The sequence below is a fragment of the Bombus vosnesenskii genome, unplaced genomic scaffold (genome assembly GCF_011952255.1).
Source record: "Bombus vosnesenskii isolate JDL3184/JDL3185 unplaced genomic scaffold, Bvos_JDL3184-5_v1.1 scf7180000013316, whole genome shotgun sequence".
Taxonomy (NCBI): domain Eukaryota; kingdom Metazoa; phylum Arthropoda; class Insecta; order Hymenoptera; family Apidae; genus Bombus; species Bombus vosnesenskii.
The window spans coordinates 4830771-4853467 of NW_022882962.1; the positions used below are offsets into that span (position 1 = coordinate 4830771).

The 22697-nt window shown below is 36.1% G+C and overlaps 3 protein-coding genes across 11 annotated transcripts; 2 read left to right on the plus strand and 1 right to left on the minus strand.

Annotated features, from left to right (window-relative positions):
- Positions 1–54: 54 nt before the first annotated feature.
- On the plus strand, positions 55–1478 carry LOC117235484 (DNA repair protein RAD51 homolog 4). The gene is made up of 4 exons (XM_033497554.1): positions 55–398; positions 511–623; positions 689–899; positions 970–1478. The coding sequence occupies exons 1-4, from the start codon at positions 255–257 to the stop codon at positions 1462–1464; spliced, it is 963 nt and encodes a 320-aa protein (XP_033353445.1). The 5' UTR covers positions 55–254; the 3' UTR covers positions 1465–1478.
- A 338-nt stretch (positions 1479–1816) lies between these two features.
- On the plus strand, positions 1817–4361 carry LOC117235485. Its single transcript, XM_033497556.1, has 2 exons — positions 1817–2010; positions 2483–4361. Exons 1-2 carry the CDS (start codon positions 1928–1930, stop codon positions 3027–3029), a joined length of 630 nt encoding a protein of 209 aa, XP_033353447.1. The 5' UTR covers positions 1817–1927; the 3' UTR covers positions 3030–4361.
- LOC117235482 (TRPL translocation defect protein 14) lies at positions 1836–21719 on the minus strand. Of its 9 annotated transcripts, none has more exons than XM_033497551.1 (10): positions 21420–21719; positions 17843–17910; positions 16663–16700; positions 15839–15876; positions 9482–9598; positions 7257–7385; positions 6693–7166; positions 6398–6605; positions 6134–6315; positions 1836–2100 (listed from the first exon to the last, which is right to left on the minus strand). In XM_033497551.1, exons 1-10 carry the CDS (start codon positions 21457–21459, stop codon positions 1991–1993), a joined length of 1404 nt encoding a protein of 467 aa, XP_033353442.1. In that variant the 5' UTR covers positions 21460–21719; the 3' UTR covers positions 1836–1990. The 9 variants fall into 9 exon arrangements, with proteins under 9 accessions (XP_033353442.1, XP_033353443.1, XP_033353436.1 ...); XM_033497552.1 differs by lacking the exon at positions 1836–2100 and adding an exon at positions 4281–4421 and having other exon boundaries at positions 21420–21717; XM_033497545.1 differs by lacking the exon at positions 1836–2100 and adding an exon at positions 4513–5959 and having other exon boundaries at positions 9488–9598; positions 21420–21718.
- Positions 21720–22697: the final 978 nt, after the last annotated feature.

The following is a 22697-nucleotide window of genomic DNA, read 5'->3' on the forward strand; positions in this document are numbered from 1 at the left end:
GAACGATTATAGATTTTTATACGAATATTTTCAAATTCGATTATGATTAATCATATATATCATGCAAATTGAAAAGTAGGGTTACAATATAAATAATAATCCTAACTTTCCGGAAGTTTGTAAGTTTCAGTTTCAATTAATTTAAAAGGAAAATTACAAAAAAAGATTATAATACAAAAGTAGGAAGTTTAAAGTATGATGTATAGAACTAGCGAATAGCGACAATAACGACTAAAGTACTGATTATCTTAAATATGACAAAACTAAGTGCGGCCATAAATTCAAAATTATCAAGCTCTGTGATAGAACAATTAGAACGTCAACACATTTGTACTATTATACAATTTGTAGATGAAGATCCTGAAAGATTGGCACATTTTACAGGATTATCGTTCAAGGTATATATACAAGATTATTTATAAAAAAATAATCGTAATAAATATTTCTGAATTAAATTTACTAATAAATAATAATTTTTATAAAATGTTAATTTTAAGGTTAAATTTACAGGACATAATTGAAATTAAGCAAAATATTTTAAAAAGGTTTGGAGGTATGATTAGAAATGCACTTGATTTATTTGAAATGGAACAGAATGATATAATTCCTACTAATTTATCAAGGTATATAAGTATGTTAAATACAAATGGCATTAATTGAGAAATTGATATAGGATTTGATTGATTAGTTTAGACAATCTATTAAAGGGTGGTTTGTATTATGGTCAAATTTATGAAATATGTGGTGTATCTTCAAGTGGCAAATCACAATTATGCTTTGCAATTGCAACTAACATTGCATTGAAGACTAATAATATTGTACGGTACATTGATACAAAAAGGGATTTTTGTGGTTCAAGAATAGAGCAGATTTTATTAAAACAGGATTTTAGTAAGCAGGTATATATAAATATAAAAATATAATTATGATTTAAAATGCCAGTAAAACACATTTTTATTTCAATTTTAGGTTATAGATGAAACTATGGAACGTATCAAAGTATGCTGTGTATACAGTATACATCAGTTGTTTAAAGTTTTATGCTTGTTAACAGTTAGTTTGAAAGAAGAAGGTGAAGAGTGTCGTACTAGGATTATAATCATTGATTCTTTACCAGGAATAATTTTTAAATTTTGTAAAGATAGAAAAATAACAGTTGCTTTAAATCAGCTAGCAAATATGTGTCACTATATTGCAAAAGAATTTCGTTTGTCAATTATTATTGTTAATTTGATTACTCAGTGGGATGTTGTCAGTGAAGAAGGACCTAGCACAAGTTCAAATGAAAATTATAGTGTAACTCCTACTTTAGGAAAATATTGGTTACATATTCCTAATACAAGACTGTTATTGGAAAAAATTGAACTTGGAAAGAGAAAAATTTCAATTTGGAACAGTTGCCAATTGGAAGCAAACCTTACATGCACGTTAACTATAAATGATTCTGGTATTTCATGTCCATAAATACATCATGTACATCTATAATTAAATATAAGTTTATTATTACTTTGATTTACAAGGATCTTGTAAATAATATAAATAAATATATATACATATATTTTGTATGCTACATAAACTGTTTGCTAAATTATCAATAAGTATGGAACTCATGTTATTCGTAATATATTAAAAATATCTATAAATAAAATAAATTAATTCTATTTTGGCATTTAACCATTAGAATTTTAATATCGATTAATGCGGTAAAACTAATCTGACAGAATATAAAATATAGAATAGACTCGCGTAGTAAACTTTACGTTTACCGCTAATTTCAAAACTACAAGAACGTCGTCAATAACTTCCGGTGACGTTAGATTTCCAGCGTTGCCATATTTTGTGAATGTGGACAGAAGCACAACTGTTTATAATGGTTATATTAGATTAGTGTTTGTTAGAGAATATTGTTAATTAATTGCTAAGAACCATGGCTTCCTTAGTTGCGGATTATGGAACTTCCTCGAGTTCAGAAAGTAGTGGCGATGATATTTCAGACGGTGCCGATAACACGTAAGCTTTTACCCTCATGAATCTGTTTCCCTATTGTTTGTTTTCTCCCTTCCTTCGTATAACCCTTCATAATCTCATAAATTTTGACTCCTAAAACAAATTACATATTATTATGTCATTACATTCTTAACACTGTATTTTGTGTAAATGTATGTTTATTTTTCGTGAAATATATGACTTTATATATTTTCGTCTGAATTGGCGAAATGAAAATTAGAGAAAGTATGTTCACTTCTTAAATTTTATGTTCTACAATATTAATGTGGTATTTTTTTTTTCTTTTCTTTTGCATTAATAATTTTTTAATATCACGTTTCGATATTAATAAACTAAATGCATAACGACATTCTGCATTTTTTATAGATTAATGTTATTTTTATATTTATATTAATATAAGCATATTAAATCACAGTTAGTAGTTACACATCAGATTGAATTTGTTCTTTGTAATCTGATATTGCCTAACCCTTAGTTTTAAGGAAGAGGAAGAAGAGGATGACGAAGAAGAAGAACATAATGAAAATAATGAAATATGTAAAACAGCTTCCAAAGAGAAACTTCCATTACCAACTCCAGACTTTAATGGTATACCCACCATGAAAACTTCGGTCTTCTCAAATCCATTTGTTGAAGCAGAAAAAGCAAAGAGTGCAATTCTTGAGAAACATGTGAAAATGACGCCGACTCTTGATGATACAAAAATGATAAATGGCAGAAAGATTTGTTGGAACTATAGGAAAGGTAGATGCCGATTTGGTCATAATTGTACCTTTGCACACGATTCAGATTTACATCGTACAGCAGCTGAGTTAGAAGCAATTAGAACACCACAGGAAACAGTTATTTGTCAGACTCAGTATAATGGCCAAGTTCCCATCAATGACGATGATGAGATAGATCAAGAAAATAATCAAATGAATAGACGCAAGAAAAGGCCAGGATTAAGTCAATCTTTAGTACCAAGCAAAAAAGTCTTAAAAATGTACAAAGCACAACAAGCTAAAGCTATTAGTAGATAAATGTAACTGTGTCAAGCATACGAATGATGTTAACATTTAATTAGATGCTCTGAAATGGGAGTAACTTATGATTCATATGCTTTATAACTCAAATGAATTTATACAAGTGAAATTGATTATAAATTGTATAAAAAATGATAATCAAAAAACATGGAATGGTTTATAAGCGAAAAACAGTATAAAAGATTAATAATTTCTTTACATATGAACAAAGGAAAAAAAATAAAACAAATATATGCTTCCAGTAAAATTTTACAAAAAAGATATGACACATGCAGATAATGCCTATTTCTAAATGAATTAAAAGTTTCAGGATGATTTAAATACTACTTAATATTTATAAAAAGAAGCGTTTGTTATGTATATAAAGAATATAGAGTTTAATTGTATAATTAATACTTCCAGGGACCTGTATAAGTGGATCATAATTCATTGTCTTGCATGCAAATAGTTTTATAAATATATTTCTATTTATACTTGGTATTCTTAACTTGCCCATGAAAAAATGATGAAACATGTCTTCTTACTACTTACATTTTGTTATGTAATTTAATTACCTATATGTCTCTCTTTCATTAGAAAGAGGCAGCTATTTGAAAGTTTTCCTGTATCAGAATTCTGAAATATTTACAAGTAGCTATAAATAGTTATTCTACCTAGATTGGGATTAGATAGATACAAAATATCACTGCAGCTTTACTAAAAATTTTTTTAGATCCTGTTTAATGTACAGAGCAAAAATTATCTATATGAAAGCGATGTATGTAAAGAAAGGATTACGCGAGTTGTGTACAATATTGTTAATACTTTTTCTTGATAAACTATTTAATCTAGTATCTACCTTAGATACTAATAACACAATATTATAACAATGGTATACCAAAAAAAGAAAAAAACTATAATTACGCTTCCATTATGCATTACTTTTTATATAATGTTATAAGATGTAAAATAAGGCTTTATAATTCTACATGGAAGAATGAAACGTTAAATATTTGGTTTCATCAATGTAACGTCATGTAGCTCCCTTTTCACATGATTTATCTGTGTCAGTATTTTTACTAATTTTTTTACTGTGTATTATAACACACTGTATGTGTGTACTGTCTACTTCCTATATACATAATTCGTATTTCATTAAACTTCAGCAATATATTAAATATGAAAAAAATTAATTTATTAAACCAGAAAATGAATGTGAAGTCCGAAAATGCTTATATGTCGGAGAATGTAACACAAACACAGGTTTACGACTTTCCTTCTTTATTTTATATAGCAATAAGTTTATGAAAGGAAATTTTTCGAAAGAGCAATAAATTACAATGACCAAGATATTACTAGTTTTTATCCTTCTCCTAGCTGTACCATATGAAAATCGGTATAAGTTTCAATCTGCAAAATAAAATGATAATAAATTACTTGGCTTATACGAATAATTTGAAAGAATGAAAAAGAGAAGGGGTATATCAAAATGGGTAAAAAATGATAGGCACATGACATTTTATTAGACAATCATGGGTACAATATATGAATTCAGACCAATTATATATGGCATAAGTGCATTGATAACTGATTATTGCATCTTTCATTGAAAATATATATTTATATATCATTTTTTTCACTTCTGTGACTGAACATCTCACAGGCACTTTGTCTCTAAATAATAGTAAAGTTTGTGACAAATGTTTTTATGTAAAATATATATATATATATATATATATATATATATATCTTATATATTTTATGTTCATTAAGTTATGTTCAATGAGAAAACAATGTTTGTTGATAAATTAAATAATAAAATGAACGTTCTTCATAAGGGACTACAATATAGAAATCGATATTTTTATTTAACCCAACAACATTTCCAATAAATTAATTAATCATACTTTTCATAGTTACTCAACGATATTATTCATCTAAAGACAAGTCAAATATTAGATTTATGTCAGTATTTTACAAGACACCACTAATGATTAATTTATTTGTAAAATTTATGTCTATAGCAGGGACCGAAGTTTTCCGTCTACAGTACTATCCATAAATTTAAAGTTGTTCACATTAGTGCAGAGTGTTACTTTTCTATTGAGATAATGTTAAATATTTCTAAAGAAAAGTATACTTCATACAGATCGTTTGTTCTTGAATAATTACATAGCTCCATAGTTTTGTATGCTATGTATTACATGTGTTTTGTATCACAATTATTCATAGTAATATTCTTAAATAAAGAGTTACTACGGTACTCTAGATAAAACACACAACGAAGCAAAGAGATGAAAAGTGAAATGGAGTGATTTAGATGTAAAAATGCTTGGTATATTAATCGACATCACTTGTTAAACAAATTGGTAAAAAATAAGTTACAGTCGAATTATTAAGTACATTTCGCATTGGTACCTTCAAAGTGTGCACGCAAGATTAATTAAAAAATAGGTATTTTGTAAGTTTCGTATCGTTTGTCATTTTCGTATTGCCTAGGAAATTTTAGATCGAGATAGCAGCTGTCAGTGCCAATAAAATATTTTGTTTCTTTTTAGAATTGTGTAATTTGTCCCTTATCATTGCCTAATGTATTTATACCGTCGTGTTTTCACATCGTTTCGAAACCTGCTCTCATTGCACCTCTTCGTACTTTTTCGTTTTAAGGATCGTCATTTAATGTTTCGTAGGACTACCGCATTCTTGACTATTGCTTTTTATACTATTTTGTTCGGCAAATTTCACGATACCATTCGTAACACCGTAGACACCATTCTGTACGCCATTTACAACTTTATCTACACTATTTATAACAACGTCCACACCATTGACTCTACAACAATCAAGTCCATTTACTGTTTTTTTAACCGATGTATCTTTCGCTTCCGAAGAGCAAGTACTTTTTGTTTCTGTTGATCCAGATTCCGTTAAGCCTGCAAGAGCGTAATCTGTGCAATTTAAAAGAAACTGATCAAACAAGAAAGACAATCAAAGACAGATCTACGCGAAAAAGAGTGTATCAAACGACTTTCTCGATATATCTTTTTCATTAAAGAAATACGCGTAATTTATTAGTTACGGATGTCTGTATAATTTAATGGCAAACGATATTCGATACGTACCTTGTAAATTATGGCAGAATTTATTCGTATTGTTCCATTCTTCTCTTAGACTGAGATTGAACATACTGTAATCCGGGTTTCCAGTGACCTCTTTTTCGATTGTCAGGAACTGTGGTAATATGTTCTTAAGCTCGTCTCCGGACAATGCTGTGTACGTTTCAAGCAGCATCAATCCCCGACACCTGTAATCATATTAGACACATTTATCTATATATATAATAAATTATTTCGTTACACGATTGCGCGTGATTTCTTAACTCTCACCTTGGATGAGCGGGTTCTCTGTATATATCTAATTGGAAATACTGATTGTTGATGAGGAAACATCGTCGACGCTTGAAGATGGTGAAATGCGAGTCATCGCGTTGAGCGAGCATATTCAAATAATCTCGATGAGTCAATTGTGTTTTTACTTCGATCACTTGGCCGCACATTTTTGGACGTCGAATTGTATGAATGTAAGACCAGTGACCTATCAACGTAAATTTATACGTGATTACGCGTTATCGATACAGACGTGTTAGCATCGTAAATCTCAAATAGTAACTGTCTCGCGAACCTTTTTGCCCGCGTTTACGCAGACGAGCCTGCATCTTCGGATTATTACTTTGGAGGTAGTTATGGACGACATCAAAGTCCTGGAACGGCGGGAACCCAGAGTCCGCCGGTAAAGGACCTTTGACAAGGAACTTGACTTTTCTGCTACTTGCTCTCAATCTGTCTCCGGTATCGATACCCAGCTTCTGGCACACGCATTCGATCATACGACAGAGTTTCGTTTCGAAGTCCTGCGAATTGTCTATCACATCGAAGTAAGGATGCCCAACCCAGGCGGCCGCCGCTTTATAATCGAGTTCTCTGGCTACCACGACGCCTTCCGAACGACACGCGTGATCTTCCGTCGAGTAGAATTCCTCGGCGCCGTTTGCTGCCGAGACCATATGGATGATCTGATTGTACCTATTGTCTCGCAGCTCCACGTTGTTCCATCCGTTCGAAGCCATCATCAATTCCCATTTATCTTTCGATATAACTAAATTAAAGAAGAGAAAGATCTGGTTTAACTTTGATTCGTAAAGGACCAGAGGAAAAGATAGGCAGCATAGTTATTAATATCGCTCACATGCAGAGGCATCCATGGCACCACGATCACAGATAATAAGACAATTTCGCGAACAGCTGTCACCCAGCTGGAAGAACGTATTCTCTATCTGTATCATCGTGCGCAGAAGATTCTCTTGAAATTTGAACGCTGAAACAGAATAACATAAATCACGTACAATTTTAGATCGGTCAATGCGAAACAAGTAAAGCAACTATCGTTATAGTTTCTTGTTTCTACGAGTCAACTTTTACATGCTACCTGGCTGATCGGTAACTACGCAACAATTACTTTTTCCGTCTTTGCAACTGTTTACGTAATCGCAAGCCATGAATTAATTGAACGTAGGAATTTATTAACACATTTGCACAATTGCATTGATAAGCGATAATGATCGTGTATTTTTCTCAACGAATGATCATATGCGTAACGATATGCTACTACGAGCGTAACACGGTGATTAATTTAAATTTCTTCGAAGTAGCGTGCTCGTTAACTTCTACAGGTATTTCAAGTCTTCTCGTTTCGACGTCGTTCAAAGAAAAAAACAAGAGAGAGAGAGAGAGAGAAAAAAAAGGTAAATATCAAGCACGAGGTTGATGCTATATTTTACGTGAAAATTATCTTAATAGTTCGCGTAATAATCAACGCGCTACTAACTAAAGCGATTAGGATCGATCGTATCCAAGAACAAATCACAGCCTTATCTAATCGAGGTCAACTGCCAAGAGCTTCGATACACGATTCTTTCAAATAACTAAAATCGCGTTATCGCGAGAGCCGATAAATCAAATGCAATTAATAGTAGCTCGAAAAGTTTTGCAATTGTCGAAATAGGAAATACGAGGGTCGAAGTTGGCTCCCTTAACAACATCTTTCGAGCATCTCTTTCCTTTCCTTTTTTTTTTTTCTTTCTTTTTGTACAGACGATACTCCAGATCTGTTTATGTACGTGTCTCACAGTGTTTTATCTACATGTATATTTCTAGGTTTCTCGTATCTTGACCCAAAGTCAAGTTGGCCCAGCTGATATCTGGTACGGTGCACGTATTCTTTTGCAACGAAATCCACCACAGACAAACAAGTTTCGCATTAGTCGTTGGCCGTTCAGACACTCGTTGCTTGCACGCATCTGCCAGAGATGCGACGCATCGTTTTAGACGGGCCAGACGGGCCAACCGGCTGCTATTACTGCGTGTATGCGTGTGTGAGTTCTTGTCACGATAGGTTCTCGTTATCGAAACGGTGAGAAAAACTCGAATTAACGGAATGATCGTCCGCAGGCTTTGACGGTGTTCGATAATCGTTCGAAACGATTGGCGTTTTCGATTATCAAGCCGTAACCAGATTCAGCATTTCCCAGTATCAGCGTCGTGAACGCGTCTTCGTCTCGACGCGCGCGGTTCCACGAGCATAAAACAATCGCGACTAATGGTCCGTGGGACGTCTTTATGATTTAACGGATGAACGACGACGAATATCGTGGATATCGTGCGTGCAATTAATAGCATCGAACGCCTGCATACGTTTATTAGCAACGGGCTATTACGCTCCCGAAAGTTAATAGAATTAGCAAGGAGAGCCGACAAGTACATACGAGGTTGATCTTTTATCACGGAGGAACGTACTTTCTTAAATTCTTCTCTCGATGTATAAGTACATCGATTAAAAACGCTCGAGCAAGGTTTCTGTACACGTACACGAATATGATCCAAGTATACAGAACGAACGAAAGTAAAAGTTCGGAAGGAAATGCTGGACGGTGTATGCGATGAGAATGCTCATACCTAATTTACCAAGAGTGGCACAATGACACGACTCGATCGGTCGTACAGGCGGATTTCTAGCAGCAGGGATCGACACGAATCGCTCTAGCAAGGCGACCGGACGGCGAGCCTCTTTTACTTTCGACAACGTTAAACAGCGTACAGAGATTACCGCTTCCGAGAAGTAAATACAATTATCGGGTACCAATGATCGCGTTGTTCCTGTAACTACATACGGTGCATAGAATTACAGACATTACACGAACACGAGCAACAGAATTCGATAAAACGAGAAAAGTGGGTTACCGACAACGGAGAAATACCGAGAAACGAATGTCGAACGAACGTCTTTAGGATCGTTCGGCGTGTAATCTCTGTATTTGCCAGCTTTTTCGTTACGTTCGTGGTGAAAATAAAAGATAGGCAAACTTTTTTTCGTCTGTGTCGCTTTTAAAAACGGGGGCACTTTCTAAAACTCACCCTCACCAGAGTCAACTTCCAAGATCTCCGGCCACCTTGCTTCGCCTTTGTCCGACCTGTTCCTGTAATGTCGCTGCGAGGACTTCGTAATCGAAGGACGCGACCCGGATCCCTTTGCTAGAACCAACCGACCTTGAAGACACTTCCAGTTCGATAAGCCTCTGTTGTCGTGTATTCTCCCCCTCCCCCACCTTCTAGCCGCTTTTCCTTTTTCTCATGCACGGTTTAATTAAATCGTGCCAGGACGATCCATAGCTACGCGTTATCCGCGATCTTCCACCTGTCCCTCCGCATTGAAATTGCTCGACATTTTGCACGCAAACTCGTCTCCACGCGATACCGAGCGTTGCGATTCCCCTTGCAATTAGTTTCTTTTAAGAAAATTTCTTTAAATACACGAGCGACGTTACCAGTTGCTTTTGTATTTGCGAAACTTTCGTTACAAACGTATAATTCGTCAACGTTCGATCTTCTACGCTATAGCCCGGTTCGAGTTGGTCGTCACGTGCTTGAACTTTGAGCGAAAGAGCCAATTTCTCGCAAGCACGATTCTGTGTAATAAATCACGGTTAAGCTTTCGAAGGATAAAATAGCTGGACGAGGGTTGAAATCGAGGAGCGAGATTTACTCGGTTCTGCGCGTCGACAAATACGACGAAAGGCAATTGCTGCGTTGACAGACACGTGGGCTCGATAAAAAACACTGGAAATGTATCGCACGCCAGTGGATAATGTTTCCATGCGTTGGCGAAAAAAGAACGAAGGATACGAGCGGTACCAGGCGCTTTCGACTTCAGCTTTCCAACGACGAAAGAAGGAAGATTCCAATTACGATTTTTAACAAGCTGCGCGAAATTCAACGCATTCTCAACAACGCAGTAATCGTTCGCGAAGGTTTTTATCAAAGGAATTGCACGATCGAAAATCGAGCAACATCTGCATCATCTATGTTTAATAATCGCGTCGGATAGAATGTTTTTTCTTTTTTTTTCTTTTTTTCTTAAATAAAGAGAAGGGATTTAGCCGTCAGTTAACGAAATTTTTAATGTAATTTTCTCAAGTACGACGCAGATAGAAAAATCTACATAACTGAATATACATTAACTATTTCACGATGCGTCAACACTCTTTTACCGATCGCGCAAATTCATTCGGCTCGCTCCAGCTTGAGATATCTTGTCATAACCAGAAGACTTGTTAATTGTAACCGGTTGTTATTAATTCTTGGGTGCAGCTCGACATTGAAACAATTACTGCCGCTCCACTAAATTCACAGCAAAAAGACGAAAAAAATGTTTTGCGTTGTTTGCGTATATGAACTTGTACGACGCGATAGCGTATCGATATTTCATAAGCTACATTTTTGTCGCTTCATTTGCATACCCAATTACACTTCATTACCGCGAACTGTTTAAGGCTTAAGTGTTTCTGGTCGGAACCGGAAAGCGTTAACGCGTTCGTGTCTTATCAACCATATCCTATCTCGTGTACGAAACTTCGTAGGAAAACGAAAGATGAAATTTTGTGTAAGAACAGACACGGAAGAAGTTGATCGATCAACGAACGGTGCGGTTCTTTGACGACTAAATTATTTTTTGTGAACATCGTGCATGAAAAAACGTTGCGTTTCGAGCGTATACTTAAATCGTTTGAAACTGTGGCTCGTTTCATCGCTTTTCCGCTACGCTCGTTTAATCATCTTGACGAGCCGACGAGTTCGCAACGATATTCGAGGCGCCTCTTTGAAACATAATTTCATTTCCACACCAACTTTGATCCGCGAGAGGTTTGACGTTTCAAAAGCTAACGGGAAGCGATGCCTTTGGAGGTCCTTTTCTTCACCTTTCTTCCGACTCTCGTTTTCATTCGAGTCTTTGACTTTTCGCGGAATACGTTAAACCTACTAATCGGTCGATGTTACGTTAACGCAACGTTTCATTTGTAGCTTGCTTCCAATCGGTTTACTATTCCACTTTTATCGGTTTAAAATTCCGCTTTTTAACATCGTAACCGTGAAAGAAAATTCCAAAGATTTCCTCCATCCTACAGTTTCGTGAAATTTAAAGAAATTGTAACGCTTATAACATTGCGATAAACTAATGCTCGATCCATAACGGATCATAGAAGAGACAAAGCTCGTAACGAATTCTTTATTCCCATCATCTTTAACATATCTTGTCAGTTATCGTCTCTGACAAATATGTTTTGTGCCCTACCGTTTGCTGCAATAACGTACGATACAAGGAGGACTGTTTTGGAAAAGGGGTGAAAAAAAGGGGAAGAAAGAAGCCGAGGCGATTGGCCAGACGCGAACTCATAACATGTAAAAGCAAATTGGCGTTAAGCCAGAGAACGGTGCGCGTACCCTAACTACGATAGAGGGGAACTGACAATCGAGTGGACAGCGTCGAATATGAATTTATTAATAACCGGTGCTCGGTATAACGAACTTCTTACGAAGTGTCTGATACATCGGAGAATATATGGAACGCACTTCGTCACAATCGACCTACATTAACCAATGAACGTTGGTTCTATCGCGCGTATCGATACCAGCGAATAATGATAAACTGTAATGACTTCAATTACGGCCTACCACGCTCATTTACACCATTTCCCTTTGTTATATTTCACGTACGGATAAACAAAAAAATGCATCAATTATCATTCTTTGCTCGATAGCGTAAATGCGATATAAGCGTAAGAAGAAATCGTGCTTGACGATGGCAAAGAAAATCGACAAGCATTATAAGCACAATTCGATGAATCTATTTAAAGAAGAAGCCAAAAGGAGGGTATAGTCGTATGAAGCCCGATTTGTATCGGTGTTTCAATGCCACGGATCAAACCCGACAAATACAATTACATAAAAGCACGTAAGACAGGCTGAAGCAAATACATGCTTCACATGAAACAACAATTTTAAGGTGCTTTAGTACTTGGTACTTAGTACTTTAGTACTTGGCGCTTTGTACTTTAATACTTGGTACTTAGTACTTGGTACCTTAGTGCTTTAGTACTTGGTACTTTAGAGCTTTAGTACTTGGTATTTTAGTACTTGTTGCTTTAGTACTTGGTGCTTTAGTACTTGGTACCTTAGTGCTTGGTACTTTAGTACTTAGTGCTTTAGTGTTTTAGTACTTGGTACTTAGTGTTTAGTGTTAGTGTTAATAGCACGAGACTTAAAGGACAGTGTTGTCTCTGTTACAAAAACACGCACGTTTCATGTTAATTGGTGAAGTAACTTTACATGTGAGAACGAAACACGATGCACGGGGAGAATTGGAGCAATTTGGAATGCAAATTTCTAAGTGGTGTTTGCATCGAGAACTTGGCGTTGGTCGTTGGATCGCCAGGTACATAGTTACCATCCGGCGACTCTTTCGCATCGAAAAACCTGTTGGAAGCTTCGAAGACGATGGAACTGGTATTTCAATTTCATATAGGATGAAGCAACGAATCTGGCAAGAAATAGCGGATGATACGTAACGACTGGTACGTTTTACAAGAAAATACATAGGAAGACGTGTTAAATAAATAGCAGTAACGAGAAATCACGAATTTCAGGCTAGGCACGTTGCCTTTGACAAAACTCTGATCCCAATTTTCCGTTACGTAATTCTTTTCGGGTGGTATATTATTATCTCATGGTTAATCTCGTAGGGTGTGCAAATAGAATGGAAAATATGTATAGATCGATGTGACACCTGGTTGGATCAGTTGGTCGCTTTAATCGATACGTGAACGAGCATTTTGAATTAATAATTGATAATTATAGCTTAATTTACGTGGGATTTACGTGGAAGATGAAAAGCGCATAGCTGTGGATTGCGCTACAAGATGACGAGTTGCGGACGAATAAAATGGTTGGGACAAAGGTAAAGCGAGAAAGGTGAAAGAAATATTACCGTGGTATCTTTTGCGTTATTTTAAGGCAAATGTGCTCCACTATCGCGATACTCGGGTGTATACAGCTGTCTGGTACAATTCCACGCAAAAAGCTTTAAAAAATCTTTTTGTGGTAATTCTTTAGGATAATTGTAGCCTACAAAACCGTCGCGATAATATAATCGTGTGTATTACGTAACGAAAAGCGACTTAGCAGTTCTGTTTGCAAGAAAACGTCCTATCGTAATCCAGCTATCAACCATTTATCAGAAACATATAAATGCTTTTTTGTAATTAGGTATGAACGATTAATCGCATAACAAGTAGGCTCGCACAAGGAGGCACCTAACTGACCTATCGAAGAAAAGTTCACTATCCAGAATGGAACAGGGATGCTTTGTCATTGAAATAATTATAGAAAGCCCACGTTTCAAAGAAGACTTTGTATTCATGGCCGCTCCATAGAAGACTCTTTTAAATACGTACTTATATTTTGTCAAGCAGTCGAGATAACGATGTTTATAATATAATCAATAATTAGATAATTAACGATATACTTCTTAATGATATACTGTTTTATGTTGATAAACTTCCTCGTCAGGTCAACGACAAATATTTTCGATTCTAACAAAGTACACACATATGTATTGTACATAAATCTCGAAAGATCTCGACTATTTTCTCGTCGTCTTTGAACGTATCTCGGCGGAAATCAATTATTTTTGTTTTCTTTTTCTTTTATTCTTGTTATTTCTCTCTACTTAGTTACCCATTGAATAACGAGCGAGTTCAGAACACAAGGATCGTGTCGTGAAAAACACGGTCTGCATCTCGTGACTCGATCGCGTTTGCCACTTTGCGAGAATCTTGGCAAGTCGCCGATTTTGATTTTACGCAATCAACGAACGTTATACATTGGCCATTCTTCTTTGGCCCATCCGCAACCAACTGTATGAATTGTTCTGTTTTTAATGTACGCGAAATCCTTTGCTTTTTTAAAGGTTTCCCCTCACGGCTCTAAAACTAAATCATTTTCTACGTCGTTTCACTCGCTTCGACGTTTCGGCGAAGTATTTGACAGAAACTCGATGATGGAACACCGAGTGACGTAGACTGACGTAACGTTGCGTAATTCGACGTGAAACAGCCTCACGTTGGCAAAAAATTGCAATTTCGATCTTTGACGATCATCGACTGCTACGAACGTTTGTTCGGTTGCAAATACGCTTTGTTACCGAATCGTCCGTCTTCTTAACGAACGATACTGCGAAAAAACAGTGTTCAAGGTAATCCGATCTGATTTTCTCGTAACCGGTCACGTATTTTGACAAACACGATCCGATGAGTAACCATAGACTTCGTAATAATAATCACAAATATATTTTGCAAAAGATCAGAATTATCAGCTTTTTTTATATATATCGTAAAAAAATACACGCGCTTTTATCTGTTTCCGGTCCTGTATTTGAACAAATATCGTTGATAAACACCAAGAGACTTCGTAATGTTGATTTCGTTTCGACGTTTTTCAAAAGTTCGTTCTTTCCCCGTAAATCGTACCAGCGCTCTTATCGTTTCGCGCCATTTCCATCTCTGTCACATTTTGCGCGGTAAAAACGCGGTTGTGTTTTAAACGGATAGATTTGACGGGATTTACGTAGCACGCGACTTAAGGCCAGCACCGACGAGCCAGGTAATTTGAGATTGTCATTGAACATGGATGGCTTCTTCGGACCTAATGGAAAGTTTCGTCGATGACAGTCGACGCATACGCAATGATATCAATACTTAAGCGGCAGCAAGGGGTAAAACGAGAGGGCATGAGAGGTACTCGTGCAGACCAGCGATCGATACCGCCATGACATTGTGTCTCTCCGCGTATCCGCTCTACCATAATCGCAAGATAACCGCGTTCAAAATCCGCCACGAACTTCCATCTTCGTCGTAAATTCAGATTTATTAACTCCAAGACGTTTTACAAATAAGACAGTTCGTTAGTCGATGTTTTAGACTTTCCCGTACAAGCTGTACAATGTTTCAGCGAAGAAATAAATCGGGGAAAATATTAGGATCTCCGCGATTCGTTATTCTGCTTTTGAGTTTGATTCATTCTAGATACGGTTAAAGTTTCGTAAGGCGATTCACGGATATACCGGGCTTCTATGTTGTTTCGCGAAGGCCAGAACGCGCAGATGTAATAAAAGCGGCCAAGTATAAATTTTGTAGCCGGGTAACGTTTCCTTTCTCGTGGAAGCCTCGTAAACGCCTTGTTGCAAGTACTTTTTTATCAGCACCGTAAACTCAGACCGAGTCTTGCGAAGTTGCGGATACCAACAAGAGGTCATAGATAAATGCATAGTAGATAAAACGCGAATCTAAAATACGGTAGCTCGGAATACGCGGATACGCGTGTTCAAAACGAGACTAAAGCTAGAGGTCGTTAGAAAAGGAAAAGTTGAAGTGAACTTACCCTCTTCGGCGTTCAGGTCTGAAAACTTTATGCCGCCGCTGAAATGGAAAAAGCAGACGAGAAATGAAACAGTTGTTAAATTAAAGTTAGAGAAGTGGAGAGAATTTTGGAGAATTCTGTTCGTTCATCGGCCAGAATTTTTCCTCCCTATTAGGTATATAGTACAGTCGATGTTACTCTGTCACGAGTGTTGTTTTTCTAAAGAGTCGTGTACCGGCATGCCAATGTCTCGGCCAGAATAGAATTGTGCGCGACGCGTATATTCGTTGAACTGTTTCTGTAATGTATACATAGCGTTCTTTCGAATCGATTGATTTTACCGTTGATGAATCATCGTTTGTCACGATCGGAGTTTATAGCAACTTCCATCGATTGCCGTTCCGATCGTTGACAAAGGATCTAGAAGCACGTTAAACACCTATTGTATATTCTTTCGTGACGAATAGGATCGTGAATCTTTCTTACGCTGTTGCGATTATTACGTTTATTAGTACGGTTATGTGGAACGTCTTAATTAATCAATAATTCTATGACTGGGCAGTGGAAGGTAACGAAGTAAGTTCTCAACGAAAGCTTGGGCTTACGAATTAAAGCGATTCCTTGCGCGTGGAAACCCTATCCATTTCCATCAATATCCAAGGACGTTAAAAGAACGCAATTTCGCGAGTTCTTTTATCCTAAGAGATGGAGGGAAACGAGGAGAGACCGGATGGTTTCCCAAGCAGATCGAATCGGCCTCGGATTCGTATCGAAAACTTTCGTTCTTCGGTTACGTTCGTTCCCTTTCTCTGCGACTATAAATTTGTTATCGTGTAATTGCATACCTGAGCAGCACGGTCGCTGTCTCGGGAACACGGAACACCTGAAAAAGAAGACAACCAGCGCTCTATCGAATCCACATCGTAAGGTGATGATAACCCCAAAATCAGTTCGCATATTCGATTCATTCTCTTTTTCTCATAATTCGCTTTTTTTCATACCGTTTATCTCAATGGAATACGATTTAGCTCTTATTGCTAGCGTTGCTACGTGGGCGAGTAATCTCGATGGAGTAGAAAATCTTTATTAACAAATTTTACAAGACGAAAGAGTCATGTATGTAAAAGCATGTACACGGCGATCCCTTTGTGCGTTGTTAGATATATATGTCGGAGATGAAGGACATCGGGACCTTTCTTTAGAATGTTCGGAAAAACCAAATACTCCAATTCAGATGTTTACGACAACGACGTTTAAACGATAAACGAAGAAATAGCTATGCAGGTACTTAAGGTTTATGACCTTAGTTATATGACCACAAATAGTTGTGCAGCTCCCCTCAAAAGCAGAGAATGCCCCAAGGAGTGGAAAAAGGACTATATAAGATCAGTTTCATTTGAATTACGAGTTAGTTAGTTAGTTAGTCGTTGGGCGAATTGCTGATTGAGTTATCGAGAGAGTTATCCGAATCGTGTATTACGATGGTACTCGTCATCCCGTGGACCGTGGGTACGTTCGGTGGCTCATTATGTCACCTCGAGCCCAAACCCATCGTTATAAACCTTAAGTACCCGCATAAATATTTCTTCGTTTATCGTTTAAACGTCGTTGTCGTAAACATCTGGATTGGGGTATTGTGTTTTTCCGAAAATTCTAAAGAAAGGTCCCGATGTCCTTTCATCTCCGACGTATATACAAGTTTCATTGAACGAACCGGCTAACGTGAGAAGATTAAACCAAGTAAACTTTATGTCCTGGACGATCCGAAGAAACAAAATTAGATAAATGGATTTGCTTGACGGATTTGTATAACTCAGTTTGGCTATATATGTGTGTGTACATATATAGACTTTAATTAATCAAAAGCTACTGAACTGTTTGGGGTGTTTTATTCAGATCGAATCATCGGTCAAAGAGATAGGCTCACGTAGAAGGAGAACTCATGGGACCCTTTTTTCACAGGGTTGTTATAAACCCCTTTGTTATACGTAAAGCGGAATGAAAAACAGAGCGAAACATGCCTACCTTCCAACCCATGTTCTCGAAGAACGTGCATAGCCGTGCCTGTCCGGTTGTTTTACCACCACAAGGTCCTGAAACACAAAAGGGGAAAAATTCTTTAGCCACCTCGCTCGTTTCTTTATCTCTCGGCCGAGAATCCCGATCTCGGCTACTTTTGCGTCTCGTTATTATTCGTGAGACGAAGATCAGACGAACGACATTAAGGAAATTATGCGATATTAACCATTTTCATTTCGATAGATAACGGCATATCGATAAAAATAAATGGAAAAAATAGGACTTAAAGCACAAAACTTTTACCTTCTTAGATTAAACTATCGTACTTGGAACACTATTCTAAAGAAAATTCTATTTTATTCGCTCACTTTAAAGTAATATGTCGCAAAGGTCACGAAAATGAAAATTAAAAATGTTACCAAAAGTTGGTCCGGCTTTGAGAGACGAACAAATGCGGAAGGAAGGAAAGAAGAAAAACTGTCTGCTCGAAGATAAAATTACTTTTATTACAAACAATTATAATAAATTAATGACATAAATTAGAAAAAATGAATGATAATACCAGTGAAATCATAAGTGTGACTAATTACTCCTCCAAAATAGGATTAGTACTATCGCTTGCTTTGATCATAATACATACCGCATTGATATGTGTGATCTGTCGATCAATCTTCGCAGAGATATTAGAGGCTGATGTCGCTTGTGTGTCATCCATAATGCTGACCGCGTGTATGAAATGAAAACAAGAATGTGAGAATGAGAATGAAAACTCCTGAATCGGACTAGTCGACAGATCATACATAACGGTATTTAGCATAATCTAACAATACGATAGTAAAACTCCAATCTTAGATTCGCTATCAATTTTCAGCTGAAAGATACAAGAATATGATCATGTACCTTTACATGTTTTAAAACTACTATGAAGTCAAACGAGACAATGTTATCTTTGAAACACTAGCCGCGTTGTGTTTTAAGATGTTGCCAGATTATAAATATTTATTTTAGACTATCTCGTTGGTCATGGTATGAGAGAAATAGTATTCGCTCGTTACAGTTGTTATGAAAATTATTATTGCTTCAATCACTTTTTTAAATCTTCTGATTTTTTTGATGACAAAATTATCATGAATGTGATCTGTAATTACCCATTATTATGATTTCATCAGTATTATCGTTAATTTTTCTTGTTTACTATCCATCATCAATTTATTATAACTTATTTCTATATAATAAAGATAATTAATTTTGAATAGACGGTCCTGTCATTTCTTTTCACTCGATCTTTTCCTTTTTGTTCCTCCTCCTTTGTTGATCTCTCAAGGTCAGACCAGCTTTTAGCAGTATTTTTAATTTGCATTTTTCGTGACTTTTCGACATACAATTTCGATCTATATAAAAAGACCCTGCGTGATTTTATCATCAATTGAATAGCGTGACAGATTAGGTTTAAAAAGTCAAGTACTTTAGATAAGAAAACTATTTATTTTAAATAAATAAGATTTACTATTTCGAGTTATTATTGCGTTTAGGAAAGCACATAGCATTTCGTTATTTATTAGACACGCGATAAATTCAACATTAAGATTCGTCTGTTTTATGACACCGACTTTCCGTATGTTTGAGCATATTTATCGCTGTTGCTCCGAGCAGTGTTGGCGAATGAAACGATCCGCGGAGATTAAAAGACGCTCCCCGAGATATGAGATACGATGCATTCGAGATACATTAATGCACCTCAAGTGCATGCAATCGACGAATACTCCGCGTGCAATTGGCTAGCCGTGCGCTCATTGACTCGTAATTGGTTCAAATTGTCACTAATACGATAAATATGACTGATGATGACATCATAACGCGATACATAAGAATGTTTGATGTCCGTTCTTTGGATTTGTGTTCATTGGCCAAACGCTGTCGGTAAAAAAGTTCGAAAATGTGCGGGTAACACACTGGTCATTGAATGAATTCTACGAATATTTAATTTACTTTAAAATATGGGAAATATCCAAAATTGTACGTGTAACGATATATCGAAGTGTTTTATTATGGACGTAAATGTAAAATTACGATTATATGCTCGAGTAAATCGATAATCATTGATTATGATTTATTCATAAAAATGTTATCTCGTAGAAACATATCTTTTATTGCTACTGTGTATAACATTCGTGTAATTCCTGATAAAATAATTGCACGCTGAACACTCATCGACGGCTGACATCGTGGATATAAGAAAATGTCGTTTACAATTACAAACAATTGTAAAGACTAATCGTGTTTATATACCAGCGCAAAACGTTTGATTCAAGACTATCGAACCAGATGAAGGAGCCGATCATTGATCATCGTGATCTTTTATTTACGAAGGCTAATAATTCTAGAATAGTCGCTCTATTTCTGACATCAAGTTTTCTCTGTTCAATTAGTCCTTGTTTTAAGTTACATAAAAAGGAAAAATAAAAAGTAAGTTGCTGATGTATATATACATATAATGTACAATGTGTTTGAAAAACCATTCAATATGCATATGGTATATAAGACACACCATACTTAGTAAAAAAACTTTGGTAAACGTACGTCGAAAATTCAATCATTTCTAAGATATAAAGATTTTCTATCTAGCATTATAATTGACTTACTACTGACTTTCCGACATTTACAGAAAATGTTCCACGTTTTTTTCTTCCATTACACGCTTGGCATCTTCTTCTTGATAGAGTCGCAAAATATGGAATGGTTTTTTCTGAACACCCTGTATAGTCAATGTATATATATGTGGATTTTTATAGAAGTCGTAATTCGACTCTGTATTTTATTTACAAATGTAGAAGTACATAGCACAAACGGGAAAATAAGTTTTTATGCATCATATATTGCTCCGATGCTATGTAAATAATTCGAGATATATGTTTTCGACGAATTAAATATAGCCGGATCAAGTTTGTTTTGTCAACGTTTTTTAAGTAATAGCCGTATTCTATTAAATACAATATTTCGGGTTATTTTATTTCATTTGCTTTGTCTATTCTAAAATCAATTTCAACTTATCAAATGTGTGTTTTAAGATATTCGTGAAACAGCAGGAAATTTCAAACTGGGTTTGTATAGCTGTCCTTGCGATTAAGTTTGTACGGACTACAAAAAAGGGGATGACTTTCAAAGCACGCAAATTCAATTCGAAATAATGCAATTTCCTTCGTATACCATAGGAATTCAATCAATATTTTCACACCACGGATAAACTCGCAAAGCATTCTACGTGAAACGTGATTGTCACAGCAACGAAACAATGGAAACGAACCACTTTGCGTTTGTTTGTACGTAATAAAAGTTCAGAAATAAATTTCTATAAGTAAAAACTGTAGAATCAACGAAAGGATTATAAGGTAGTCGAAACACGTGGTTTCCGCAGCACGCACAGCACGCCTTTTTCGTAGATATCTTTGTCGAGATAAATATATTATTCGTTTGAAAATATATGAAAGTATCTATTCAAACGAACGAATGTTTTCAAAACGAAATTACGACGCACGGAATGCATGACAATGAATTGTTTGCTCTAAAGAAAAAAGCCGCTTACCTCCAGTGAGCACCACTTTATACAGACGTTTTTGTTCCATGTTTCAATGAATATTTTTAGAGGTTTTTTTCGCTGATCAAGTCCACGAGGTGTTTCGAGTCGACGTCGATGGACGGATCTTCGTCTGGCACGTGAACGGTGTCTACGGTTACAACGAATACTACATGAAAACTTCACCGTATATTTCGATATATCTCGAAGTTAAATACGTTGGAGACATGGGAATAAAGTGATGATATCTCGACGCAGAAAGATAGCAAACTGCTACTCGAGGAAGCAGACGTCCGCCTTAAAATGAAGCGATTCACGAGTTTGGTTAATCGGGTTATGCTATTCCCTCTGCGTTACAGTCATGCGCGACACGGAAACGTACGAATCTACGACCGCTGCTCACGAAACTACCCGAATAACACTGCACGTTTGTCGCCTTGCTCTATCAGCCGATCACCAATGAATGTTAACTTAAAATTTCGTATTTCGTAAAAATGCTTCCGTCAAAATTGTTTTTCTTCTTTCCTAATCAATATAAGAAAAAAAATTGCGGAAGATTTTTGAAATTTTAATATCGAATAATTTACGTGATCGAACTGTATTCGTTGACTACATTTAGGTACGTCAGTTATGCTTATAGAAGATGCAATTTTTAACACCTTCAAAGAACGTAATACATTCCCGGACAAAATTATAGCATATGTGTGTTATCTTCTGAGAGGGCAACAAAATAGGCTACTATACGTGTTGCCTCAAACTCGATGTTAACATCTGGCAAAATTGCTCACGTACCAGGTATCTCTGCAAACGTTCAAAGTGTTCGCTGTGTTCTTCAGAAGTGTAAATTTATTTAATTATTGAAAACGAAGCAAGTACCTGCGTTAATAAAACCTTTATGTCAAGGACAGCGATTAACATTCATAAAAGAACGTATTCACTGAAAGGCGTAATGGAGAAGTATTTTATTTACTGATGAAAAAATGTTTGTTATGGACGATCTAGATGAATCTTCGTTTTATTATCATGATTGACGAAAAGAAAAAATGGTGAAAAAGCGATGACAAATGGAGATAGTGGTGATGATGTTCTAAGTCGGAATTGGGTATAAAGGCAAAACCGATTTATGATTCGTTGAAGGGAAAATAAATGTTCAAAAACATATAAATTTAATCTTAACGTATTCAACGAATTACCAAAGGAAATTTATTTTTCAGTGTAGCTATGCTGCCGTTCATCAAACTAAAGTTGTAGAAACATTCTCTACGAGAAAATACGACATGACCTTCG